This window comes from Dermacentor albipictus, unplaced genomic scaffold (genome assembly GCF_038994185.2).
Source record: "Dermacentor albipictus isolate Rhodes 1998 colony unplaced genomic scaffold, USDA_Dalb.pri_finalv2 scaffold_25, whole genome shotgun sequence".
Lineage (NCBI taxonomy): Eukaryota > Metazoa > Arthropoda > Arachnida > Ixodida > Ixodidae > Dermacentor > Dermacentor albipictus.
The window spans coordinates 1195640-1223317 of NW_027225579.1; the positions used below are offsets into that span (position 1 = coordinate 1195640).

The window sequence follows — 27678 nt, forward strand, 5'->3', positions numbered from 1 at the left end:
GTCTGACACTTAAGAAAGGGTTGAAAAGAGAATGTCGCGGGAATGCATGTGTTATCGAAGCGGACGTCTATAACGATACAATTGAGGGGCACGAGCAGTGCTCCCTTCAAGCAGTTAAAGTGTCGGTGATAGCGAGGAGACGATGGTGGCAAAAATACACAATAACAAAGCGACGCTTGATAGCAAACAAAGCAAACGCGAGACGAATAGCTGCTTTGACGGCAATGTCAGCAAGGCGCCGGTGCGGCGCTATGACAAAACAAGCACAGAGGAAACTGCGGCCCAAAATTTAGCTCTCGTATACGTACTCTAGCACTCACCGCCTGTATTAAGCATGACCAGCAGGTTGCGCTGCTTGTACTATCGGCCACGTGCTCCGCTGTTCGCGTTTCATTTGTACACGATAGTACATCGCTGCATCTACTGTGCCTAAAGGTTTACGCCTCATTTTAAGATCTGCCACGTCTGCTATGTCCCATAGCAACTTGTCGATGTAGGACTGCACCCTCAAACATACTTCACTGGATCTAACGCGTATTGTTATTAACCATTATGAGTCATCCGCGATACAGGTAAGAAACAGAGAGACGCAACTTTTTGCGACCCCTAACTTCACTACTGAAGAGAAGGCATCACTTGATAATTACACGCGAGATAAATACGCGAACCTAATGAGAAGAAATACAAAAAGTTGGGATGTGACAACGTCTGCACTATTGTCAGCACCCCTGCAGATACAACGATTTCAACACATTCGAGCTCCACAGAAACCGGAAATATAGGCAATATTTCTTGTAGCACGTTATCGAGGAAAGAATATAGTGTCCTGTCACGAGGTTTGAATGTTTTTCCCGCAACTGGCGGATACAATGAATCTCAACTAATAAATGATTGCACAATTTTAAAAGAAACATCAGGTTACGCAAGTACTTCCACGATCAGTGCACCTCTAACAAGCCATCTTTATTTTCGACTAAGCACTGGACTGCTCCTTCCCAAAGAGATAAATTCAACCTCAAAGAGGTTGAATTGAACTGCGACATCTAGGGTTTACCGTAATAGGATGTCGCCACAAGCTACGGTGCTTTATTGCGGCTTTGAGTCTGTACGCTGTGCGTCAGTTGTCCATTTGATAAATTTGCCTGGTGCTTATTTTTTCAGAAATAACAGAAACGTACCGTACCTCGAATTTAAATTCATCTAGTTGGTCCGCAACCGCTGTCGTGTTATACTAGCAGCTAGGGTGCCTCGGGGGCGCGCGCATCAAAGCACCCTAGTAGTAGCGTTTCCTCGTCTTCTCACGTCGCCTTTTTCCGGTATTATTTTATGTTTTTCCATGTATTTATAACTATGTGACAAGGGAATATCGCGTACGACTTCTTGGCTAAAGTCTGCTGACTGGTTCCTACGCTTAATACTGCAATTTATGCCCTCCTTTTGTTTTGTCCAGACTTGTCATCCTACAGGTATGCATCAATTTGCTTGGAACATGAAAGGTGATGTGAATGCCTGCTGTTCTTCTAATCTTTTAGGTTATAAAATAAATTCTGGGGTTTTACGTGCCAAAATGACGATGTGATTATGAGGTGCACCGTAGTGTGGGACTCCAAAATATCTTGACCACGTGGGGTTCTTTACCGTGCAGCGGAATTATTTTGCTGTTGCACGGGCGTTCTCGAATTTCGCCCCCATAGAAATGAGGCCGCCACGGACGGGATTTCATCCCGCACCTTCGGGGTTGGCAGCGCAATGCCATACCCACTACACCACCACAACGGGGCTTCCAATCTTTTCGTACTGTGGAAAAACAGTTGGGAGTTGGCGCATGTCTCGGTTGTTTCCTCTCTTTCTCCTTGTGTGCGCTATACTTCACAGTAACATGAAACACCAACTGGCCCAGTCCCAAACCTGGCGTCAGCTCGCAGCCGGCTGTTAAGTTGAAACACGGTGAGGAGGAAATGTTACCATTGCGCCCTCACAACTGTCCTCTATGATGTCACATAGGGCAAAAATAAATTAATAAACAAAAAAAGGTGGAATTAGAAAGCACTGAAGGGAGCGACTGATATTTCGGGCAAGCTGCATACAGCGAAACATTATTTCGTTCGTGCGATCATGGCAACATTGCAAGCAGGAAAAGAAAAATTTCTTTCAGCGCGTAAAGCGTTTAAGCGCCGATACAAAAGTCCCCGTGCTGAATTATGCGCATCCTGAATATCAGTACATCAATATACATAGCAAAGTCTCACATGTCTTGTGGTTCCTTGTCAGAGGGCATGCTGGTATCAACATTTGTTTTTGTACGCTGTGCCTAGAGATAGGCTATCTTCCTGTGATATGTTACCCCTATATTGTGTAAGCTAGAGACATCCTATGCCTGTGAATTTACTTATCCTATCAGTTCATCCAGCAACATGCCGCCGTTTATCTTTCTTTGTATCGCCGCTCCTGTTCGTGGCAGATGTATAAGTGATGTCTAAGATGTCTCCGTGCACCTCTACTGCAATCCCGTGTACACTCCGTTCCAGCCATGCTTTTTCTAGAAAGAGCGTGGTTTCTCTTCATACCGACATTCGAGTTCGACAGTACTCTCGAGCTTTCTAGCAGCCTGGCACTGGATACTGTCCACAACGATGCCGTGGCCATATGAGTCCCATTAGCCTGAACTCCCATTCAACTCTGGGGCATATCGACTTGCCCTGACCCCTTGTGTATTTCGTTCGGCTTTTCGTACTTCATGGTTTCAATTGTATATCGAATCTTCGATAGCATCTCCTTTTCTTCATAGACGCCCACAGCTGTATGGGCAAAGCAGCAACGCGAAAGTGAACAATTCGTAATTTTTTTAACAAATTTATTTTATGAATACTTTTTGTTTGCACGCTTGTTTGTGCCCCATCATTTAGGAAATACATCTTCCATCGTTGGTCTATCCTTCTATTGCCGCCTGGGTATACGCGTCTGTAGTGCCGTGCGCGCTTTACGATGCAACACGGAGAAGCCGCCGCTGGCGGGCAGATAAACAGACGAACCGTCACGCGATTCACGTTGAGTTGATGTATGGCTATCGAAAACCTATAATACTGTGCATCTACATTACTGTATAGTCCGCACGAGCGCCTCCAGGGCTTGGGTTCTGAATGGGGATTGGGAGGCGTGGCTCTACTCCGTAGTCGGTTGCTCGCTCGCGCTGTCGGTCACCCGCTTCGACTCTGCTACTGGAATCCGACACAATTAGGTGACGTTTATGTCTCTTGCGGCGGTAATGGGCTCGCACCGCCCGGCTACGTGCTGATGGTGCCAGCAAACGCATTTTACTTTCTCTTCGAAGCCATCACTGATGGTGCTTCGAAGTGAAAACAAATGTCTAGAATGTCAACGACCGCACCTTTGACGTAGCTGAATCTTCTCCTCGACCTAAATGCGCCCATCAAAGTAAGAAATGTTCGTTGATATATGCGGCATCTCCGGCAGGCACGTGCTGAGGCATATCTGCTTACTCAGTACTCAGCTTATATATAAGCAGAGGTGCTTGACTACGGGCTGGTTTCGCTGTGCGTCAGCAGCCGGGTGCTGTTTTCGAGTTGGACTATTCTTCTATCTCATCTCCCGTTCGGGATAGAAGTTTGATTCTGGTGGCCGCTTATGACGAAAGGTACAATTTAGACATCATGTTATGCTACTTAAAGTTACTTTCCGTTGAAAACAGGATATTGTAGTCGTGGTTTGAGTCACCGGTGGCAACGACGCACGGTACCCACGCACATTCCTCCCATTTTGATCGCCTCAAAAGGCCGCAACATGTGAAGTGCATGTAAAGGCGGAACTCGCCTTCATGAAGGAGGAAAACGGGTGGTTCCTCTTTTCTCACTCCCTTTTAACGCGATAGCGTTAAGGAGCTCGTGTCGCAGAAAAGCCGGTGTCGTCGGCGTCGGTGTTGGCGTCCGCGGCGTTGACCGTGAGCGATAATTCACGGCAGGCACTCCATAAATAAAAAGCAACTTCCAAGATGGGCTGGGTGGGAATCGAACCAGGGTCTCCGGAGTGTGAGACGGAGACGCTACCACTCAGCCACGAGTTCGATGCTTCCAAGAGGTACGAACGCGCCTCTAGTGAATGCGGTGTTGCCTTCGAAACGAGTCGTGGAAAGTTATACTGCGGTGTATATCGGCAATTATGAACATGTAACTTACAGAAGTCGCAATTACACGAGTAGCGAAGTGCGTTTCGCTGCATTTCTTCTGCGCTTTCCGCACACGCAGAGCCATCTTGCGGCAAACACAGAAGACCCCCTCCTCTCCATGTACGGCGCTGCCCTGACAGATGGCGCGCCACGCGCGCATTGGAGCTGTGGGAGGCGGGTCGCGGCGCGGACTCTCTCCTGACAACGCTTCGCCTTGCTCCCTCTGCAGAATCAAGCGTCCTTCCTTTCTTTAGATCACTATTTGTCTATCTCTCTGCCCGTGCCGATCACGACGTTTGGCTGGCGTGCATCATTTCCCCCTCCGAGATACCGAGTTCTTTGGTTCGTTCCGCTTGCTCGGGCGCACGTTTCGTTGCTGCGCCGAACGCCGCGTTGCTCGACCATATGGCTCGACGCTCACCGCGTCCGATGCGGGGCGCCTCGTAAGTGATGGCTGCCCTGTAGCCCATTGTCTTACACCCCTTGGCGGGTCGACGGGAACGCTGTCGCGTTCCACTCTTGAAGGCGAAGCTTAAGCGTCCTCCAATTTTTGTGTTTAAGAGTGTGCCACTCTAATAGACAACCTGTTATAGTTTCTACGCATTTTCCTGCCGAATTCAACTTCTTCCAATTATCTCAAATATGATATGACCTGCCCAAGTTTGGCCTATAAAGCATACTACAGTTTTTGTGTACCATCATATGAAGCCTATAATTTGGTGTTCTATCAACAGTTGCGCGTTGCTTAGCTTACGTGGAAGTTTTCGTCGTTATCCGCCGAGTTTCCGCTCCATACGTTGGTCCTGGCATAATGTACCCATTACATACTTTTTGTTCAAGGAAACCGGTAAAGCGGAGCTGATGACTTGGGACTGTTTAACATATGACCTACAAGCCGTTCTTACTCTTATGTTAATTTCCCTTGCGTATCCCTGAGCACCTTGTCTGATTGAGATAGGTAAACGCAATTCTTCACTGGTCAATAGTATATTCATACAAAGCCATCCAATATGAAGAAATAGGTGTCGAAATTTCCTTAGCGCAGATCCGCCCAGTAAACAGGATGCCACCACTGGCCACTTATACAGCGTTGCTGCATATGGCTAGGGTCCCTTGTAAGTTTGGTGCACGACAACAAAAAATATCGTCATCAGCAATGGCTCATACCCCCCCACCCCAAGCAAGAAAAATGCTATGCAGACACTACAAGCAGTCAGCAAAGTGAAGCGAACAGTGCATACATTCATTGCGATCCCGCGTACAACATGCAGAACAGAGCACGTGTCAATAAAACACACAAGCTCAAAACAAGCATCTATCATCACTAGCAGTAACTCAAACTCTCGTAAGGCAGAGGCTTCAAGCGCTCAGCAAGCAAAGCTACAAGCACTCCGCCAACTTGCAAAAATAAGTTTAACATCTTGAGTGCAACTAGAACCCAAACCGCATATTAATCTGACAAGAACAGGCAGTACACTTTGACGTGCGTCGTTGATGTCTATGTTCGCAGTGTCCGCTCTTTGTCGGCGTTTCAAGCACTTGCGTATCTACTTTCTTTAGCTCTCCCGTGGTGGCGCTCCTGTCGAAACGTCATGCATGTCTAATTTCTTCCGGCTCCTCGGGGCGGCGGTCCCGTCGTCGACGCGAGTGTATATATCAAAAAAAAGGTAAATTAATTTGTACCTTTGTCTAAATTTAGTGTCACCTTTGTGTCGGGTGCTAAATAGCTTCTCTGGTCATCCACATTCACAGAGTGAAATGCCTCATGATTTTTCATGTTGTATAATTCATGTACTCTGTTATGGTATAGGTGGTATCACAGCGCACCTTCCCAGTAGTAAAATAGCTATGGTCTTCTTACCTGTACACCTGAGCGAAGGCTTGGGCAGCCTGCGGAGACATGACATCCGCCAACTGCGAAAAGTCTTCGATTCGTGATAGACCGCAGAACTCGCGCCAGTCGTTGTAGCTGGGTAATCCATGGTCCCGTCCACGCTGCACGTTCAAAGCCGCCAAGTCTGTTCCGAAGGGGAAACCAGGAGGCTCGAAAAGATGATTCGTCAACTGCGGGAGAGACCGACATAAGGATCAAAAGTATCGCAGTGATCGAATATGTAAAACTGGAATCCCAGTGTTTAACCTAAGAAACCAGAGAGCTACATGGTTGAGAAATAATTAGCTGCACTGTGTTAAGTCAGCAAGTCTACATACTAAACTTAGTGGATGAATGCACCCGCCCCACACACTGTAATTGCGCTCCCGTAGTTGTATGTTCCATTAGAGAGCTAATGTACAGGGCGTCCCAGCTAATTTTAGCGAGAGTTTAAAAATATGCAAATGCCACGTAGCTGGACAGAACAACGATAATGTTTGCCGTCGCTTGAAGATGTCCGAACTTTCTTTTTCATTCCGCCTAATTAGGTAATTAGTCTTAATTATTTAATCAACTTCTCAAACATTACAATTATATGAAAAGTGTCAATGAGCAAATTGTAGAGCGACATGAAAAACTCGCGTTACAGCTTTCTGCTCTTCAATACCTGCTACATAGCCCGCCGCGGTTGCTCAGTGGCTATGGTGTTAAGCTGCTGAGCACGAGGTCGCGGGATCGAATCCCGGCCACGGTGGCCGCATTTGGATGGGGGCGAAATGCGAAAACACCCGTGTACTTAGATATAGGTGCACGTTAAGGAACCGAAGGTGGTCGAAATTTCCGGAGTCCTCCACTACGGCGTGCCTCATAATCAGAAAGTGGTTTTGGCACGTAAAATGTCATAATTTTTTTTTTTACCTGCTGCATAAAAGTGTTTTTTCGAGCGTGAAACGAGCCCGCGAATACATGCGAAATTGCCGCGCGACTGGCCGCTCGGAAAAACACTTTTATGTAGCGCGTATTGAGGAACAGATAGCTGTACCGGGAGTTTTTCATGTCGCTCTACAATTTTCTCATTGACACTTTTAATATGATTGTAATGTTTGAGAAGTTAATTACATAATTAAGATTGGATTGAAAAAACTTTCATAACAGTCCTGCAGGACGCACGTCAGCGCGCAGTGGGCGTCTCCTACGCAGGGACCGACAGGGAGTACCTGGAGGCCGCTCCGCTAGCCTGCTGGACGGCCCATTGCTAACCTTGCAGGAGCGGGCTTCGTATGGTCTTCTCCCACTTGTCGGAGGTAGAATCGGGCGGAGCGTTTCTCCACTCCCAGAGCACGTGTGGGAGTGTCGCCATGACCACGCACGAGGGGCACGCATCGTCGGGGTAGACGTCCGGGTAGATGATGTGTAAGGTGGCGGGGTTTGGATAGGTATCTGTCTGTAATAAGCGTAGCGTTAGCGCCCGCGGCCTGTTTAGTTTGGGTGCGAGGTCAGAAAGAGGTGTCGTCCTAAGTAAAAGTGTTTGGAGATTTCATTGTAGGTTACTGGGGTATCCCTGTTCACCTCCAACTCATCGAGACGCGGTTGCCCGGGGGTGACGCGCAGTCGGTAAGCGCGCGCGCAGCATTGTGGGCTGTCTCGTTGAGGTTGGGCGGGGCGCCCGGGATCCGACCCAGGTGGGCGGGAAACCAGATGATGGTGTGGTGTTTGAGGGTGCTCGGATGAGCGCCGCGGAGGACGCGTAACGCCTTGTCGGAGACTACTCCTCTCTCGAACGCTTTGATAGCCGGTCTCGAGTCCCTGAATATTGTCGTTCGCTTATCGTCGAGCACTGCCAGGGCTATGGCCACTTGCTCCGCCACCTCGGGGTCACGTGTGCGTACCGTAGCGGCGTTTAAAGTCTGTTGCAAAGCATTTGCATATTTTCAATCTCTGGCTAAAATTAGCTGGGACACTCTGTATATCATCTTCATCATCAGCCTGTTTTATGTCCACTGCAAGACGAAGGCCTCTCCATGCGATCTCTAATTACCCCTCACCTGCGCCAACCGATTTCAACTGGCGCCCGCGAATTTCCTAATTTCATCGCTCCACCTAGTCTTCTGCCGTCCTCGACTGCGTTTCCCTTCTCTTGGTACCCATTCTGTAACCCTAATGGTCCAACGGGTATCTAACCGGCGCACTACATGACCTGCCCAGCTCCATTATTTTCTCTTGATGTCAATTATAATATCTTCTATACCCGTTTGCTCTCTGATCCAAATCGCTCTCTTTCTGTCTCCTAACGTTATGCCTAGCAATCTTCGTTCATCGCTCGTTGCGCGATCCTTAACTTGTTCTCAAGCTTCTTTGTCAGTCTCCAAGTCTCTGTATATGAAATGAGTGTCGAGATTATTAAGTGATACTGGATGTTTGCTCTGTTTACTACGATCGAGATATAAAACGTTTAACAACTTGGCAAGCGCACAAGACGCGCAAACAATCCCTCTACGCAAGCCACACGTGGTACGTGGTGCAGAGTCTGAAGCTGAAAAAAAACAACAACGTATAACACACGAAGCTAGAACGGGTGCTGATGGTATGAATGCCACTTTTGCAAAGCGCAGGCAAGAAACGTAACGGTATCGCTAAATAGATAACTTATGCTTTGATTTATATTTTCTTACAGGCTAGAGAGACAACAAAGCAAATACAACTGCTCCTGAAATGCAAACTCGTTTATGATCAATAAGAAGAATAGGCTCATATAATTATGGATCACCATCCTTAGTCGGAAGCAGCTGCAGCACAGCCTTTTAGCGACTTTATGTGTTGACTGCGCCGTGAATAACTTGTCTTTTTTGGCCTGCTTATAAATAAACCGGAATACCAATCAAGAGTCATTGCTATTTCCTTTTTTTTTTCTTAAGGCTGAGTCGGAAATGCCTCAGATCTATAAAAAGTTCACGCCTTTCTGTTGCATCCATAGTTTCGCCCTATTGATTCTGCAATAATTCTGGTGATTCTCTATACCTGCTCACTCATGAAGCCGTCGTAGCTCTGGGATGGTTGGGTTATAAGTCCACGGTAAAATCGGTCGATATTTCCTGGTTCCGTAAGTTCTGCCGGGTTGAAGAATTGCGTTGCCAGCGGCAATCTTTTGTGCACTGAGCCATCCTCGTTGATGAGATCAATGTGGCCCTGGAAAAAAAAAAGCAGTAGAGGAAAACGCTCTCTATCAGAAATAAAAAAAATTAACTGCAGCGGTTACTACTTTTCTTCTACCGTTATTAACTCTGTGCTTAAAATGACGCTCTGAGGATGACTTCTTGGGCGAGTTGGTGTTCACTTAACATGATGCTTCTTAGCGCAAAAACTTTAAAAAAATATTTTTGCTGCCTGTTTATTACCAACATTAGTAAACCGTTAGTAGATATATGTAAAGAGTTACTTACTACAACGATTGCTACCTTTCTTGAACCATTAATAAGCTTTTGCTATCTGTTTACTACCTAATACGAAATTGTCGTTACAACCTAGTGTGTCGAAGTTAGTAATTGGAAACATCCCGAAATATCTGTTTCTGATGAAAACGAAGGAAATTGTCTACTTGGTCACAGATCCATACTTTTTCTGAAAATTAACCAACTGCAGTTTCTCATCAAAGGCAGAAACTCCCCCCTCAGGAACCAACATATAGTGCGCAGCATTCTTTGTAATCAATATACTTATGACGCTTATGGTCTGACCTTGAAACTAAGACCTATGCATCTTAAGAGATAACCAACTCCAAAGAATACCACGCACATGGTGACGAACTCCCCAGTAAGTTCTTTTTTACCACCGATCTTGTGCTTGATAAATGAAACAGATCTTATATTTATTGCTTAATTCTCCCGCCGACAGGGTTGTCCAAGTTCCAATGCGTCCTCTTCAGAAGCCTTTTCTGCAAATAAGAGTGGAGGAGGTGCGGCTATACAGAAAAATCCAGATGCATGCATACCCCCCTCTGGGGTGGTAGCATGCCTTCTGGCTAGAACGATACGCCAATCCATGCACCTTGTGTGGGAGGAGGCGACCATGGCCCCATGGGACATGGCAGTGCAGAAAACTGCCCCAAAATTCAAATTCACACCTACTACCAAGCCGTGGGCACCTATCCTTGCGCGGAATGACCTGGCGACTCATCTGAGCCTCCTGGACCAGGCCAGTTGGGAGGCGGTGGCCACAGTACTCTTGGACTTAGCACCCAACTTCCGGAACTCATAATCCCATTTTGCCTCACTAAAGATATATATATATATATATATATATATATATATATATATATATATATATATATATATATATATATATATATATATATATATATATATATATATATATATATATATATATATATATGCGTGTGAGTGTATGTGTGTGTGTGCGTATGCGTGCATGTTGTAGCCGCCATTCTCTGGTTGCTTGCATTTTCCGCGCGTTCCTTCCCGCGCAAGCTCTCTCCAGCGGTGTAACTACCCCTTGGTAAAGTCAAATTGAAACACGGCACGCGTCTTAACACGCTCGCTTGCCCACGAAAAATTCCTAGGGGTGTGCTGTGCCGCTTGTCGATCGACGCATGTGTCCGTGGCATAATGGTTTTGATATTAGGCATCTGCATTAAACATCGTGTGTTCAAATGCTGCCATTGGACAATTTTGAGAGTGCTTGTTTAATTATTTTTGAAAGAGTAGCTTGTTGGAAATGATGACACTACAAAGCCGTTTGAAGCCAGCAGGATTATGTTTAGGCAAACATATGTAGAAACGACCACTCCCATGCTGGCTGACAGTACCCACAAAAAGTAGGCGGCAAGCGTACGGAAGTTAGAGTATTCACAGAAAGTCACCTATTTAGTCCTGGGCGGCACTACGGGTCTTTGATGCACGAAAAGGTAGGGCCAAGAAAACAGAGCAGAAAATGATCTCGGGGAGCTAGCTTAAAAGATTGGTAACTTCGAAATAAAAAGGTAGTAAGTAGTACTTCCTACCTTTAAGAGATACTGCTTATCCCATATGGTATGACGCTGCTGGAAACTGCACTTAGTAATGGCGAGAGCAGTAAAAGGTCCTAATGTAGTTATTCAAGACAAATGCAGAAACATATAATCACTACTGTTAGGATGAGGAGGATGAAATGGAAGGAAGGCAAGGCAGGGAGGTCGGCCAGACGCACGTCTGGTTTGCAACCCTACACAGGGGAAGTGGTTTAAGGGAAGAAAAGAAAGGAGAGGGAGGGAGGGAAGAAGGTACTATCGGTCTGAGTGCATGCGTATGTCCACAACTTCACGCCTATAATCGGTCACTGAGGCCAGTCACTTTCATGAAACGTAGCACTGCCCGCGTCACTTTGTAAGCCTGTGACGCATGGGACCATGGTCCGAGAATCTTAGTGTCTTAAAATGGTCTGTTAACACCCTCTGAAGTACCTCGCGTTCCTTGTCATATAGACCACAAAAACAGAACACGTGCTCAATCGTGTTTTCACAGCTGCACGTCTCACAGGTTGGTGTGTCGGACATTCTAATAAGGAATGAGTAGGATTTCTTAACAGCCACCCCTAACCAGAGGCGGCATAGTAAAGTTGCATCACGGCGAGAGAAGTTCGAAGGAATCTGCAGCTTCCATGTAGGGAGGAAGCAGTTGGAGAAAATCGGGGTGCTCCACAAAGCTCCAGTCTTGGTTTGAGCAAGTAAACGAACACCCCTCGCAGCATCGGTCCGTGAGGGCAAATTAGTAGCAGCTACTATCCTTGCAGTTAATAACAGGGAAGTAACTTTGTTGACAAGCAGTTGCTACCCTATTAATTTTTTCTTGTTCGGCTAGTTTATACACACTTCTTGCAAAAGTTGCTCCTAGATTGGGAGACTAGACTAAATCTGAGCACTTTTGCCAGAAAATTTATCATTTTGGTCTGGAACCTTGGCTCTGCTTCTTATCCCTGCCTCATGCCGTAAGGACGCATGTCAGAGCCTTACCACAGATTGTTTTCCCCACCACCTCCTCACATTTTGCTGCCATCAAAAAACTAATACTCTTAGTTCATGGTCTTTCCTTCGACAGCCACTCCCACGTACTTTATTTTAAAAAAAAAGCTAACAAATGCACATATTTAAGCAGCCTTCCTTCTGACGCCGAGCAAGAATTGTAAGAATGATGGCGCTCATGCCACCCTAATGACTGAGACGCGCATCGTTATGGGCCATCATCATTTATAATCTCTATTGTCAATTTCAACTCCCATCCCTCAAGTATGAACCAGCACGGGACCCTTCAGATTTATACTATAATAAATGATACTTGTATCGGGCCAGCAATATACAACCAGGGTACAAATTAAGATAACAGCCAGATTATTTTGCGCTGGAAAGGATTGGAAACGGCAACGGAAATCGAATGAAAAACGGCGACTTCATGTGCTGGCCTTCACAAAAACTGGTTGTGGCCACTATTTCGTTGCGCTGCTGAGTTGTGGGTCGCGGTTCAATCCCAGCCACGGCTGCTGCTTTGCGATAGCGGAGGAATGCAAGAACGCTAGTGTATGTAGATTTACGTACACCTTAAACAACATCCAGTGGTCAAAATTAATGCAGAGTCACCCACGATGGTGCGCTTCATTATCGGATCGCCGTCTTAGCGCGGAAAAACCTTATAATTCATTTTACAGCGAAGCTGTATATGGGTAAGGTTCCGTGCATTTATTGCTCTCCATAAACAAAAACGATCGTTATCAATGAACCATACCCCCCCCCCCCTAAGCAAGCAAAAATGCAATCGCTCATACTCCCGTAAGGCGGAGGTTACAACCACTCAGCAAAGTGAAGCGAACAGTGCTTAAATTCTTTCTAATCGCGCATACAACACAGAGACGAGCATGTCGAAAACTGCCATCATCACAGCCTCATACCCCGATCGGTAAGCAAAAACATGCAGACTCATAGTCCCATATGGTTCATGGCTACACACTTTGCGTGAAATAGCTGCGATGACGCTACCCCTGTTGTAGTTGTCGGTTATTTAAGTGTGGATTTGTCGGACCGAAAAGGGAACAGTTTACGCTTACCGTGTTTGAGACACCGCTCCGGCCCAGACGACCGCCCAGAGGCGTACGTGCATCGATTTGACATTATCAAAAATGTCATTGCAGTTGCGAGTGAGATAATGACCACCCTTCAAGACAATAAATGAGTTCGTACCTTGGTTCAAAAGTATGTGCCACCTCCGTGCCGTTTGCTAAACAGCTTAACTGGTCAACGACCTTCACAGAGTTATATGGCTCATGATTTTTTTGGTTTACCACCCAACAGCTATTCTAATGTAAATGCAAGGATCCCAGGTACGAGGTGTGCCCCATAGGTTCGAGCAGTGAAACAACAACAACAACAACAAAAAAGAAAAACTAGAAAAGGATGCAGGCTGGCGCCGCTCTCTCCACTCGAAAGGACCCGGTTGACCTTTAGTACGAGCCGGACTACTGTCTTAGAAGGCAGATATTTATGCATGCACATTTCGCGAGGCATATCTTCAGAGTTTACTGAAATGGGGATCGGCGAACAGACTGAACAAAGTGTCCATATCGAATTTCTTGAGAAATGAAGGAACATTCTGATGAAGTTCATCAAATGTTGCAAAACGTCCCTGGAAGGTTGCCTAAATGGAACTACTGTGTTCAAGAGATTCCAGTGTTTTCAGGAAGTCCGTGAAAACCCCAAGGACGGTGCAATATAAAGACGCTCCTATACCTCGTGCAAAAATGGAAAAATCGATCGTGTTCACTCTCTTGGGTTCAGGGAAAACGAAATGACTTTTATAATGATAGCAGAAAAACTTCGGGGAAGTCGTGTCTTGTTGTTCCCTTTTTTTCCATTGTCAATGTAGCTAAGTCAGGAATGCCTCGTCAAATGCGTCTCATTTGGAGCAGGCGTTCGCCATGCACAGCCGTCAACTTCTCCTCTCTATATTTGCACACCCACGGGAGTGTGGTGTGTTCCTTTGTCATGCGAACGCTAATCATTCATGCCCATTTCCATCTCTGCGAAGTTGCGTGCTTTTATGTTTCATCGTAACTGAACGAACGCACCAACTCCCACGTGTTTGCAGTATGCTTCCTGTCAAGGGCTGCGGCAACGATTTCAATACGAGCACCACCGCATCGAGCGCTTCCATAGCCTGTGGGAATGTACTGCCGTAACCAATTCAGAGTTGTCGCCCTGGCTGTCTTGGCGGCATGTTTCGCCATATTTTAACTCACTGCGCTTGCCAGCTCCGATGGTCATGCGAACAAGCTGGAAGTGCGGGTAGCTTTGCTTGCAATCTCGGCAATTTGTGAGTGCCCTTCCTGTAGAAGATTTCTTCTGCCCAGCTTCACTTTACCCAAGAAAAGTAAACACTGCAACTGATGGGAGTGTCTAGATACTCACTTCAGTCTGCCAAAAATAACATTCCTGTTAAAAAAAAGCACTTTTTAGGACTGCATCGCATGAATGCTATTTCGGGGTGTTTATCGGCGCATCGCAGACACATACCTACTATATCAGGTGCGACAGATGTGGAACCACATGTAAATTTTACCCTACATTTTTTTTTCTTTGTAGACATGAGAAAATGAAACGCCTATTTTATGCGTGATAATATTCTCCGGCGGTAAGAACATAATATAGTAAAAGTGCTTTTCTTTATTGCATTATTTCCAATTATGCGGGTTTTCCAAACGATCAAGAAATGGTTTATGGACCGCCGAACACGCAAATAGTGTTTCCAGACGAATAGGTAGAATAAAATGCGTGGGTTCCCCAGACTATGTCGTGGCTAGAGCCCGCGAAAGTTAATTCGGCGATCAACATAGGAAAAAACAGAAATCGGAATGAAAAACATCTGAGAAAAAGCCGAGAAAGGCGCACAAGTGTCGCTTGTTTGCGCAGTTTCTTATGGACAAAAACGTAGCAGCCCTTTACGGTGTGAAAGCTTTTCTTTTTTTTCGGTTCGAATGAGCTAGGCGGAATTGGCGTCCGTGTAAGAGAACCGACGAAAGTCAAAATGACCAAACAGGCTGCGGCGTGAAGGATACGTCCGAGGCAATCCGATGTGCCACGGAGGTGCCGTACAGTCTCCCTGTTTCGTGCGGCATTGCCTACATCGGACAAACTGGACACTCTGTAGATATAAGTTTAAGAAAGCATGAGCCGTTTACACCGGGGAAACTGTCAGTCGGATATGGTCTCGCAGTACGAAACAAATGCGGCGGCCCACCTGGGCTCAGCCAGGATTATGTCGCCAGCTGTCATAGCCAGGCACCCCGAGTGCACTGCAAATGCACTGTAAAAAAGATATATGTACCAGTTTTTTCTTCATTTGCAGAAAGGACATTTTGATTAGAAAGGAAGTTTGAGTTTCAATCGCTAACTTTTGACTTGATTTGTTGAAGCAAGTATTGGTAAATATTCTGCCTGTCGCGATTACACCCTGCAGGTGAGAGTCGGAGCTTGTGTTATCATGTCTTATCATGCAATTGTTTTTGTCTTCTGAAGTGCCATTTTCCCATTTCCAAAATGCAGGTGTCGTTGTATCGGCTGACAGGGGCTTAGTTGTACTATGACAGTAGCTGTGGCCAGATCACTGAGCATACGTCTATCAGTCTTAGCAGGTTTTCTTTGCCGTGAAATGGCGCGGCCGCTAAATGCAGTGCCACAACAATTTATTTTTACGTGCTCCTTTCAACCCTCTGATATATGTAGCCAGAATTCAGGTGAAATAAATGTTCCTCAAGGTCTGTGACCTAATGCTCTTGTCGATTTCTTCATAAAGCTGTGTGGTCCTTTACAATACAAATTATGGCACTGCTATACCTCTCGCCGTTGCGAAATAAATTGTATTGTAGACATTTACCTTTCATATATTCCGAGTAGCGATATCAAACATCTTATATTTGAGCTTAGGAGGCTCATAATTCGTACACGATTTTCTAATTGAAAGGGATATCCATGGCTAGACAGTAAATAATCTTTACTGAAGGCTAGTAATATCTCAAGCGTAGTAAGTTCATTTTTGAGGAAAGGGCATTATCAGGTGCTACGCCACGAACAACTTCACAAATTTTTAAACATCGTACTATAATTTGTTTCCTATTGCATTTTATAGCAGACTGCAGACACTTTAGAGCTGCAATGCAGAGAGCACCGCACCATACGTTTCTCGTACCACGATTAGGGTATGTACCTCTCACCATTTATATACAATGCCTCACGACTTCAAGTGTACCATAGAGCTGCAAAAATGCCTACATTATACTAATTAAACACATAAAGAATTGAAAACTATGCGCCAAGTAGCTTTCTTTCAGTATTGCATAAAAAATTCGCCAAGTTAATTTCCAATCACTCATCAATGAAATCTACCGACCGATGCCTAATCCAGCTGACATGCCCCCGTCGGTTTTGGTTTTGTTCTGTAACATGAAAGATGTCGCGTTTTACTTTTGAATGCTCTGTGGTGACGTGGAATCCAATCCAGGTTCCAAAACGCAAAAGGTGCTGCGTGGACTTCTTGATGGACAAATAACGATGTATAAAGAACTAGAGAAGCTAGAGAATAAGCTTGAGAATGTCGAAGAACCAGCGGCAATACCTAAAAATCTCGGGGCCCAAATTGTGGGATTCGAAGGAGCTGTACAACAGTTAGACAGGAAAGTGAACGAGCTTGAGACTAGGACCAGGTGGAGCAATCTTCATGTGTACGGCGTTTCGGAGCCAGCTGGAGAAATGCCAGAATTTACTTGCACAGACAGTGATCGATGAGTTATTTCGATATACGCTAGGAGCGAAGGCATCATCCGTAGAATTGGCTAACGGCAAACTAAAAAATCACTCCCTGTATTCTTAGAACTATTTGACCATCCTAAGAAAATGGTTGTCCTGGGAAACTTCTAGAAATTAAAGCAAAAGATCGTCTCGTTCCCTGCAGGTTTCTTGGCTGCCACTAGGGAAATTCGGAAGCGTCTTTCAGATATCACGATAGACATGACAAAAGACGAAAGAAAGGTAAAGATGGTCTATGATAAAATAAAAAGTGGCGCTGAGTTCTATGACTGGAACAGAGCGAGGACGATACTAGTACCGAGCAATCAACACCGCGGAAACAAGCAGATCGTGGATCGTCAGCGATGCGCGGATACGGGGGAGGAGGGGGGGGGCGACGCAATGAACCAATGGTCGGAAAAACACTTTCCGATGTCGTAATCTAAGCCCCCGAAGTATAGAAGTGTAAAGAGCTGCATTGGAAAGTGTAGTTATTGCCTATAAACCCCATGCAATAGCATGTACAGAAAGCTGGCGGCATGGTGCCATAAGTTACACAGAAGTCACGCGGCATGGCTGTTCTATTTACCGCAATGACAGGGAATCCCGCGTCGTCGTCCAGGCTATTTTGTATTTGGGGTCGTTATGCGTTACAAGACTAGAGGATATTGCCTATGTAAAATGTGTTTTGGTGAAAATTCGCTTTGATAGATTCCATTTGGTAGTTCGCGGATGTTACCGCCCCCTAACAGTGACAGCACATTTTTCGAAGCGCTCCCCGAATCATTGTGCAAGAACCGCACTTTTAATCTTCGGAAAACTAGTTACTCTAACGTGCCAGCAGTGAACTGGGATGGCGATTTTCCCGAACGACTTTCTAGTTCCCCTTAACCGCTTGTAGACATTGCTTTGTTGCATAGCTTAACACCGCTAATAAAAGCACCTAAACAAATAAAAAATCACAGCCAATCAATTTGGGATCTTTTTCTTATAAGCAACAGTATACAACAGCGACCCGAATTTTGATATATTAAAAGGAGTCTCGGCCAATAAACTGCAGTGATTAAACCTGGAAGTAAAATTCCGATTGATGCTAGCAAACTAGGATGCATTGTTCCAGTGTTTTCTCGTGCTAGTGGCGTCGATATATTGGATGCTTCAGATAATTCATGTTTCCTTGTTTGCCTTATTTTATGAATTGGATCCATATTCTGTGGCGTTTTCCAACATGCTGTCCTTGCATGGAAGCCGCGAATAATTCTCTACGGTGCATGCGATGCCTCTTCCGGCGGCAGTGTCACAGTTTCGACGGTAGCTATTTGTTATTACGGCTTGTCACTTTGGCCAATTGTCTTTAGCTGGTGGAAACTGAAGAAAGCCGAGCATAATAATCTGATTGAAATGAAAATGGCAGAAAAATATTTGGTCATTCTATAAGAGATACAGCTACCTTTTTTTCAAGTTGAAATAATAATAATAATAATAATAATAATAATAATAATAATAATAATAATAATAAATGATAGGCCACTCCACTGTGTGAAGTGGATGTCCATTAAAGCTGTTTTTCACATGACACAGAGATAACACAGAATTTTGGACAGAGGTACTGACTCATTTGCCGTGGTTTTTATGGAGGGTGCTCTAGCTAACTTTAGCCAAAGTTTAAAAATATGCGAATGCCACTTAGCTGGCTAAAACCAAGGTAATGTTCTTTGCTGTCACTTGGAGATACTCACAATATTTTTTTTTTATTCCGCGTAGTTAGATCGTCTTAATTATTGATTCAGATTCTGAAATATTTTAATTACATCCAAAGTGTTAATGGGAAGATTGTAGCGCGAAATAAAAAAGTCCCGATACAGCTTTCTGTTGCTCAATACATGCTACATAAAGATGTTTTTCCGAGCGCGAAAGAAGCTCGCGAATGGCCGCGAAATTGCCGCGCGACTTGCCGCTCGAGGCACTTTGCGTGTATTCGTGAGCTTTTTGCACGCTCGGAGAAACACTTTGATGTCGCAGGTATTGAGCAACAGAAAGCTGTATCGGGACTTTTTTATTTCGCGCTACAATCTTCCCATTAACACTTTATGTAATATTATTATTACAGAACTTGAATAATTAATTAGGACTAAATATGTACTTGCGTAGAATGAAAAAAGAAATAATCTGAGTGTCTTCAAGCGACGTCAAACAACATTACCTTGGTTCTGCAATGTTACGTGGCATTCGCATAATTTGAAACTTTGGCTAGAGTTAGCTGGGACGACGGGACCACCGCCCCGGGGAGCTGGAGGAAACTACACGCGCGTGACGTTCCGACGGCGGCTTCATGGAAGAGCGGAAGGAAAGTGGATAGGCAAGCCCTTGGAACGCCGACAAACAATAGGCGGTGCGAAAGTAGACATAGCGGACATGGTCGAAAGTGTGTTATCCATTCTAATCAGGATAATATCTGTTACGGGTTCTATTTAGACCCCGGATGTTAAACCAATTTTTGCAACTTAGCAGAGTGCTTGAAGCTTGATTCACCTCCACCGCGGGTCGGCCCGGTATTGCACATTCTTTGGGATCGGCCCACGGTTTTTCCGTACGCAGAAGAAAAAGGCACTGGACCCTAGCCATAAACAGCTTCGCTGTAATAATAATGATAAAAAAGTTGGAATACGATTCACTCTCCAGTGAAAGTTGAGAAAAGACAAAGTCTTGCTGAGCGAACTAGGGGTGACAAATGAGTGCAGTGACCGTGCACCGCACTCAATTAGGTACAAGCCGTCATTGTCTGCTTGGTGTGCATATGCTTTCTTGCAATTCGTTCTAGCAAGCAAAGCTGTCTAAAGTGAGCTCTTAGGAGACAGCTTTTTATGTGCACCAGTCTCTGCGATCGGAACGCGAACGCGCCTCGTACGCAACCACTGTGCCTATACCTTCGATCTCGCCCGCTTCCGCAGTGTAGGGTAGCAAACCAGATTTTCCATTCTGATTAGACACCCTGCCTTTCCACTTTCTCTCTCTCTCTCTCTCTCTCTCTATATATATATATATATATATATATATATATATAGATTTAGAAATGAAGGTGCACACTTACGAAAATTGCATCTTTAATGTTCGTTACGTTTCGGCCGTGGCACGGCCTTCGTCATGTTTCTGACGAAGGCCGTGCCACGGCCGAAACGTAACGAACATTAAAGATGCAATTTTCGTAAGTGTGCACCTTCATTTCTAAATCTACTTATGCACCGGACCTACAGAACTTCTCATTGAATTATATATATATATATATATATATATATATATTCAATGAAATGTTCAAGCTTGTTGCATGCTTTTTCCTGGGCTGCATTATTTACTTGCACGGCAACAAGACAAGCTGTTTGGTGGTTCGAGCTTGCATACAGACCGGCCAGAGAAAAACTGATATCAATGAAGCCAGAGCATGCAGCAAGAACCAAGATAATTAAATGAGCATGGCGAAATACATTAGTAATACAGCATAGGTCTAACATAAAATGGGCATACGCTTACCAAAAGCTCCTTCAAATGTTTTTTTTTTTTTATGTCGAACAGTTCAAAACATTACCACAGGTTCTGTCAATCCAGTTGGGCAACCTACCGCTTACCTGCACCAAAGAGTGTCCGTATCGGTACGAAGCCGCAGCGAATACGTTGCCGATACCGGCATTCAGCTCTGGATCGTAACTGTTGCTGTAGCCTCTGGGTGTCAGCAACAGGTCAAATTCTTTCATGATCTGGCGACCTGGAACATGAATAGAAAAGTACAAGACGGTTTTTATTTCGATCGCATTTTCAAGAACCATAATGCAAATAAGACCTTGTTGGTCTTTTGATGCGCGGTGCAGGCGTAACGATGCTGTACTAAAAGAAACCTGTCTGAAGTCACGGCTAGCTGTTCTGAAGAAATGCTTTGGCGTTGTCTCAGTGGCTATGGCATTGCGCTGCGGAGTTGGAGGTTGCAGGTTCAATTCAAGCCGCGCGACATCTACATCCCAATGGTGGTGGAAAGGAAACACGCTGTATACCGTACATTAAGTGGACGTTAAAGAACGTCATTTGGTGACAATTAAGCCATAGCCACTCCCACTACGGCGTCCCTCATAACCCACTGTGCAGTTTCGAGACGTTAAAGCCCATGACTGAATTCTGGCTCGCATGTGCGAAGATTCTCAGGTTACGTATATATATATATATATATATATATATATATATATATATATGCACATGTGACATATATATAACCTGACCTTAAAACGTTCTATGTGCGGTTTTAGTGTGGCAGACAGAACTAAAGGCACGCTAACTAAAAAGCGTCCTTAGTGGAATTTTGGTTTTGTTGACTGCGCGGGAACTATAACATTGTACAATAAGTGTCGTAAGTAGCATGAATATAAGTGATCTCAAAGTTGGGTAGCAGTAAAATGAAAGGGATAAAAAGTAGCAATGAAAAAAAAAAGCTTGAAAAAATCATGGTACGATTGCGAACATTTGTCACTGAGACAGCAGAGAAAGATTCAGATTCAGATTCAGATTTATTGGTGCCAAAAACAGAAGTAATTACATGACGAATATACAGACGAGGGTCCCAAAGTCAAAGAACTGTAGTGGGACCCTCGGTTAATAATAACAACATTGATGGTGATATAAATAGACAGCAAATTAGCGTATTATAAAACAACATCTACAGATCAAATACATCATTAGACATGTCGCTTACAATCAAACTGGAAAAGCACGTTATAAAAGAAAGTCGGAAAAAAGCATGGGTGAAATACAAGAAATGACATGTGAGATAAAAGTCAAAGGTACACCGCCAGATCGTAGTTAAGTTATCGCAGGAAATGATGCTTAAGATGATTTTTAAAAATTGCAAGAGAAGTGCAGGATTTTATGGTTGGTGGTAATTCATTCCAAAGAGAAATTGCAAGCTACTTTTCCCGTACTTTCATTAACACCCGAATAAATAGCATTGAATTTGTCCTTAAATTATTAACCTCTTTCTAGTGAGGAGATTTAGAGCCTGGCTCTAGAATGTGGCCCTATTTTCTGAAAGAAGGGGTAAGGCATATTAACGTGTTTCGACAGCGGAAGATTAGGGATGTTCAGTGGTTGTTAGAAGGAAATATAAAGCTATATTTACTCTGTGGAAAATGTATTACATATTGCGCGTTGAAGATTAGAGCAAGTAAACTACATTAGTGCAACCTCAATTAAAATTTACATTTGTTGTTATTGAAAAGTCAGATGCTACCCTTTCAGTATGTAGTGATATGAATGCGAACTCTAGACCATATTTTATTGCATGGGTGGCAGCTCGCCTGCACGAAAGGTTTAGTTTTCGGTGACGCGAGCATGTCGGGAAAAGAGCTCGCGGCTGTTCTGTGATGTTTATAAGCCGTTGGCTTTGTCTCAATATAGTATGCGCTTTTTGTTTGGAATTGATGCCGAATGTGTTGAGGTGAGATTTGTTTGCGAACATGCTGCATGCTGTCCGTCGCGAAGCTCTCAGCACGCTTCAATATTTCGTCAATGATGTCTGTCGCGCACTTCTGTTCTAGGAGTGCTTTCTGTACATTTATACACTTTCGTGCATGAGAGACGACAAGATGTGAAAGGCAGAGAAGTTAACCAGCTTAAGCGCGCTATCGCCTACTGGCTCATCGAAATGGGAGGGCCTTTGTGAAAATAATGCCCGATATTAAAATTATATCACGAGGAAGTCAACAGAAATAGCACTATCTCTATAGTTGTCCTTGTAATAACATATTCTTTTAAATAGAAGGAGCTGGCTGCACACAGTTCTGGTTTCGCAGTGCTTCATAAGACTACTATTGAAATTGAGGTTCTTAGGCTTATTATTGTGTTTCCTCAATAGCTAAGTCATCAATTTGCCATTACCCAGACTGATCACGGCATGAAAAAAGTTAATGTTGAGCAGTGAGCGGGAATGCCAAAACGGATTATTAGGACGCGCGTTGTTGAAATAGCAATGAAAGAAACTACGTTTATTTCCCCATGTTACCAAACTAGGAATATAGTGTTCCGTAAAAAACACAACATCTGACTATCTACGGCGGGTATTTACACTGAAATGCAAGGCTCTCAACAAAGTGATGGACAACTCGCACGCAGAACGACAGCGTCCTCCTCGCCGTCTTTGCAAAACGATGGCTCTTTCCCCTCGCCTTCATTAGTCGCGTAGCAATATCTTCAATAAAACGATTCTAATAAAATGGCTTGATGTGCGGGCTAGCAATAAATTCATTTTCTACTAAAGCCATCAAAATATTAGCGTAATTCAGTCCGATTCTCCATTCTGTGGACGTGCCGAAGGCCTGAACGTAGTGCTGCTCGCCCACATAAAAGTTTATCGATTCTAGCATGAGGGAAAGTAAAATATTTAAGTCAATCAACACGCCTATCAACGTTACACCCATTGTAGGCATGAACGAGCCGCGGCTACACCGTCTTTGTGAGGAATGGGAGCGTTAATGAAAGAATTTCAGTGATACCATTTTTTACTACCCTTAATGCAGTATGTATACAAAGACTGTTATAATGCTATCAGGTTATTGCGTTTACTGTTTTTTATTATTCTTCGTATTTTATCTGGTAATGTCGTAATAATTTTTTATCGATATGATTTAAGGAGATGTTGACGCACAGTTTAAGGCGCCGGCTACTCCTCATCTCTTGAGTGGTTCCGTCATACATCATACAGGGTTCAATGTTACATATCAAATAGTCTTTTCACACAAGCACCAGGACTTATCACGCAACGTTTCCACAGGAAGACTATGACGTAAGGAACACATGGTACATGCAATTTACTATGTAAATGTCTCCACACTTATGTAGATGAAAGTCTCAAAAGTACAAAAGATATTGTCGCCTAATAATACATTGTCTACTCAGCGGGTGGTACATACATCGTGTAAATGCATTATCACATACAGTCACTACAGGACAGTCAACATAACATAATTCACAAACAGATGGATATATACAGTGACAATGAAATGAAGGGAACAATGAAAGCGCTAATAACGTCCAGCAATGCCGCTTTCTTCAAGAAAAGTCTTTAGTGCTTTTAAAGCACTCTTCTGTAATGCCGTTGTTGGCCAAGGGCCCAAAAGTTTCCTTAAACTGAAAGGTCTGCGGTCTAATTTATTAGCTCTGATTTAAGTCGGCTTCTTGGTGTGTCGTGATACGGGCAACCTAGAAGGAGGTGATATATATCTTCGTCTACAAATCCACAATCACATTCGGGGGTTTCCACATGGCCAATTCTGTGTAAGAAATGCTTTGTGTACGCAGTGCCTAGCCTTAATCGATGAATAAGGTTTTCCATAGTTCTATCTAATGACAATGAAAATTTGAATTCAATAATTGGATCAATATGACCCATACAAAAATGCTTCCTTACTTTCTTTAGAACTTTTATCAACATCCTATCAACTTTAGTAACATCCTATTGACTTTTACTTTTTAGTAACGTTTGTCAAAAAAAAGTTGGTTACTTCTTTTCTAACTTCAGTATGTAAAAAGAAAGTTACTAGAAAGTTAAGACACACTATTTTAACTTTTTAGAAACACGATTCAATAGGAAGGTAATAAAAATAATTATGTTCTTAAAGTACATAACCCAAGTTACAAAACATGCATGAATATTATTCAATAAGGTTATAATTATTCAGTGCACATGGCTGGTGCAAGACAGTGTTGTTTCATCGACAGGTGTAACTTTCCACAATTTGCAATCAACTTTTTACTAACCCTGGTTACTACAAAGTTGTTAAAAATGATTTAGTGAAAAATGAACATATAACAGCATCTGAACTATAAATGAATATGCAAAGACTGGCTGCACAAAAAAAATGTTTTTTTTTTGCACAGTAACTGTTTTCCTAATTTTTAATCAACTTCCTAGTAACAGATGATAGTGAAATGTTCATAGAAAAAAATTGCTTCGAATACCGGACGCTAAGAGGAAATTTGGTCTCACCAATTCAAGATGTGGGCACGTATTCTCGAAAACACGACAGCTAGTGCCATGGGAAGCGTGTATATGAGCAGTGATCATGAATTTGTGCTCAGTAGGTGTCAAAGAAGCCCGTAGGCCATGCACCATCGCACTAGACGGCGCGCTGATCGGCTCGTGTTCGCCAACTAAAGTGGGAGAGACACGGTCCGATTTGGTGTCCGATCCGGCGTCTGACGCGCCGAAACTGCAGCCCGAATCGAGGTGTTTTGCCGTGCCGAAGCGCCGGATCGGACGTCCGGCGTGCGTCAAACCGGGCAGATTTTCATCGTTCGACGTGTCCGACAACTGCACCGTCGTCTGGCCGCAGCCATTGGCAGCGCGGCTGGCATGTGACGTTCTCTGACGTTCTCTCCACGGAGGCGGTGCTGGCTTTCCGGTTTCTCGCAGTTATTCTTTTTCCTTGCCTGCTGCAGTTTGTTTCTGACATGAAATAGTTACCAGTTCAGTAAAATTATCTCCAACGTGTGCCTGTTATGCAAACCAGCACCTTGTACACTACCACTAAGCTACTGGTGAGATCGGGAGCCGCGACGCGAGGGCATTTCGCGAGCAGACATCACCCACCGACCGTCTGAGCGAGGCCGCTCGCTTCGCTTGCACGTTTGCCCTTCGCAACGACTGCGTCGAGTAAACCAATTGTATTTAATTACGGCCGACCTAAGTGTACAGTGTTCATTGTTTTGGCAAAAATAAGCACTCTTCGACGAGCTCGGACTGCATCACAAGCGCCGTCGGCTGCAGCGTCCGCCTAGCTATGCCTACCGGCCCTATCATCGCTGGCTTTAGCGGAGCCGTCAGTGGACTACGCGCCGTCGTGAAGTGTTCTGTCACTCACAGGGGCATAATTTTATCGACAGCCTTCGCGTAAAGCGAAGCAGTGTTGTGCAGAGTTGTTTATATTGCGTTTCTCGACGTGGATATAAACTCAAGCTCGGGAGTTGGATGTGGGCGGAGCTTACGCGCCGCTCATGCCGTAGCATGCAGCGCCGCACGTCGGATCGGACACCGAATCGTACCGCGTGCGTCTGTATAGCTCGCTCATGGTTCGGCTGAAGTCCCCGTATACACTTTATAAATAAGGAAGCCTACCTAGGCACTGTAAACCCAATGATTGGGACCTAAATGCCTCTCCGCCTCCTACTACGGCTTCCTTTGAGTGACAGTCTGATCTCGAAGGCCGTGCTTTTGCAATCTGCATGCACCTGAAGCAATTGCGAATCTTGAAGGCAATATCCGCTTAGTTTTTATCATATATACATTTCCTTAAACTTCATATCACAAAGTACAAAGTACACACTTCTGGACCAAATAAATTTATTAAAAGACTCTATCAAATGTTATTAGGAAAAAACACACAATTTTTTCATTTAAGATACATTTTTCTAAAAAACCGCAGAGTGGCGCTACTGTAGTATTTGTTTGGTAGACACACCACGTTGGTTGTCGTGAGTGCTCCCTGCAGTAAGGTGGTATTTGAGTTAAATTTTAGAAGTGCCTAGACAAAACGTGCTCCTTGTTGTGTGCAGTGACCATCCCAAACCCTCCGGACTCGTGTAACGCCATTAGTTCGCCGTGTGTTTCCAGCGATCCACCAGTGTCGTCAGTGAGTGCCCTAGTACAGCTCCCGTCCGAGCTGCCTTTGTTCTGCCGAGCTGCCGGCCCGCGCTCTCGTGAAAAGTCTGGTACTGGGGCTTCGAAATGTAGTGTTTGGAAGACTGTTGAAGGTTGTGCATTTGTGGAGCTGGAGTTCATCGGCAGTTCTACAGTGCTTGCGCCAGAGAAACGTCGGTGCTTCTGTACCTGTTAGACGAAGGAGCGTTTGCCAAGTCTTGAAAGGTAAGCAAGTTTGGCGCTTGCGCGCATTCTTGAAGCTTATGATTTACGTAATGAGCGTTGTGTAACTAGCTAGAGCAAAGCGCTTTCCTATCGTATGTTAGCCATGTTGCTGTGCACATTTAGCAAGCAATTTCACGAAAGCTTCCTCTGATGTTACAGCGTACTTGCATTCTGCTACCCGCCTTGATTGCTATGCCTGAATGGGCACACAATTATGAAAACACATTGAAAGTTTGTGTTCGTTCGGCCGTGCGTAATAATTTGAAGACTGCGATTTTGTAGCGATACTTACCCCTCGATTCTATATCACTCTTCTCGCCCACCGCTAACGGCCGGCAGCTGCAGTACGTAGCACGGCCCGGGGCGTCGGTCAGCCTACTAACGAATAGCGCAAAGGAATACCATCGCTACAAAATCGCGGTCTTTAAATTATTACGCAAATTTTGTGCACAATGAGATCTTATAAACACACCTTGCATGTACATGAAAAAAAGGTTTACAACAGAGATGACATATATGCATGGGCACATATATGTGTCAATAAAATACTCGATCCTCTTTCTGCCTACAGAAAAAGATGTTATGTCTTCTCGAGGGCATGGCTGCTTGTAATAATGAACCTCTAAGGGAAGGTTTTCTCTAATCCCTATTTTTGAGATCTAAATGCTTATGTGGCATGTACAAACTGCTTGCATCAATTTCTCATTTGGATGAGCTGTCTGAAATTTAATTTTCAGTAATAATTGCAATAATTAACTCCTTTCACCTGTCATCTAATGACTAAAGTTCTATGCTTCTACCTTGACAAACCTTTTGTGAAATTAGTTTGATGAGGCCCAATATACAGGGTTTTCTAAATTGAAGGTATCAGTACCTATTAAAGACTATGCTAACTATGAAAATGC

General features: G+C 44.3%; 1 protein-coding gene and 1 pseudogene across 1 annotated transcript in view; one reads left to right on the forward strand and one right to left on the reverse strand.

Annotated features, from left to right (window-relative positions):
• The window catches only part of LOC135914833 (salivary peroxidase/catechol oxidase-like), a 155712-nt gene that overhangs the window by 10525 nt on the left and 117509 nt on the right, over nucleotides 1–27678 (reverse strand). Inside the window, exons 12-14 of the mRNA XM_065447756.1 lie at nucleotides 20499–20635; nucleotides 9075–9242; nucleotides 6045–6247 (exon numbers count right to left, since the gene is read on the reverse strand). Coding sequence (XP_065303828.1) covers nucleotides 6045–6247; nucleotides 9075–9242; nucleotides 20499–20635 — 508 coding nt within the window. The remainder of the gene's footprint in view (nucleotides 1–6044; nucleotides 6248–9074; nucleotides 9243–20498; nucleotides 20636–27678) is intronic.
• On the forward strand, nucleotides 19282–19461 carry LOC135914842 (U2 spliceosomal RNA; annotated as a pseudogene).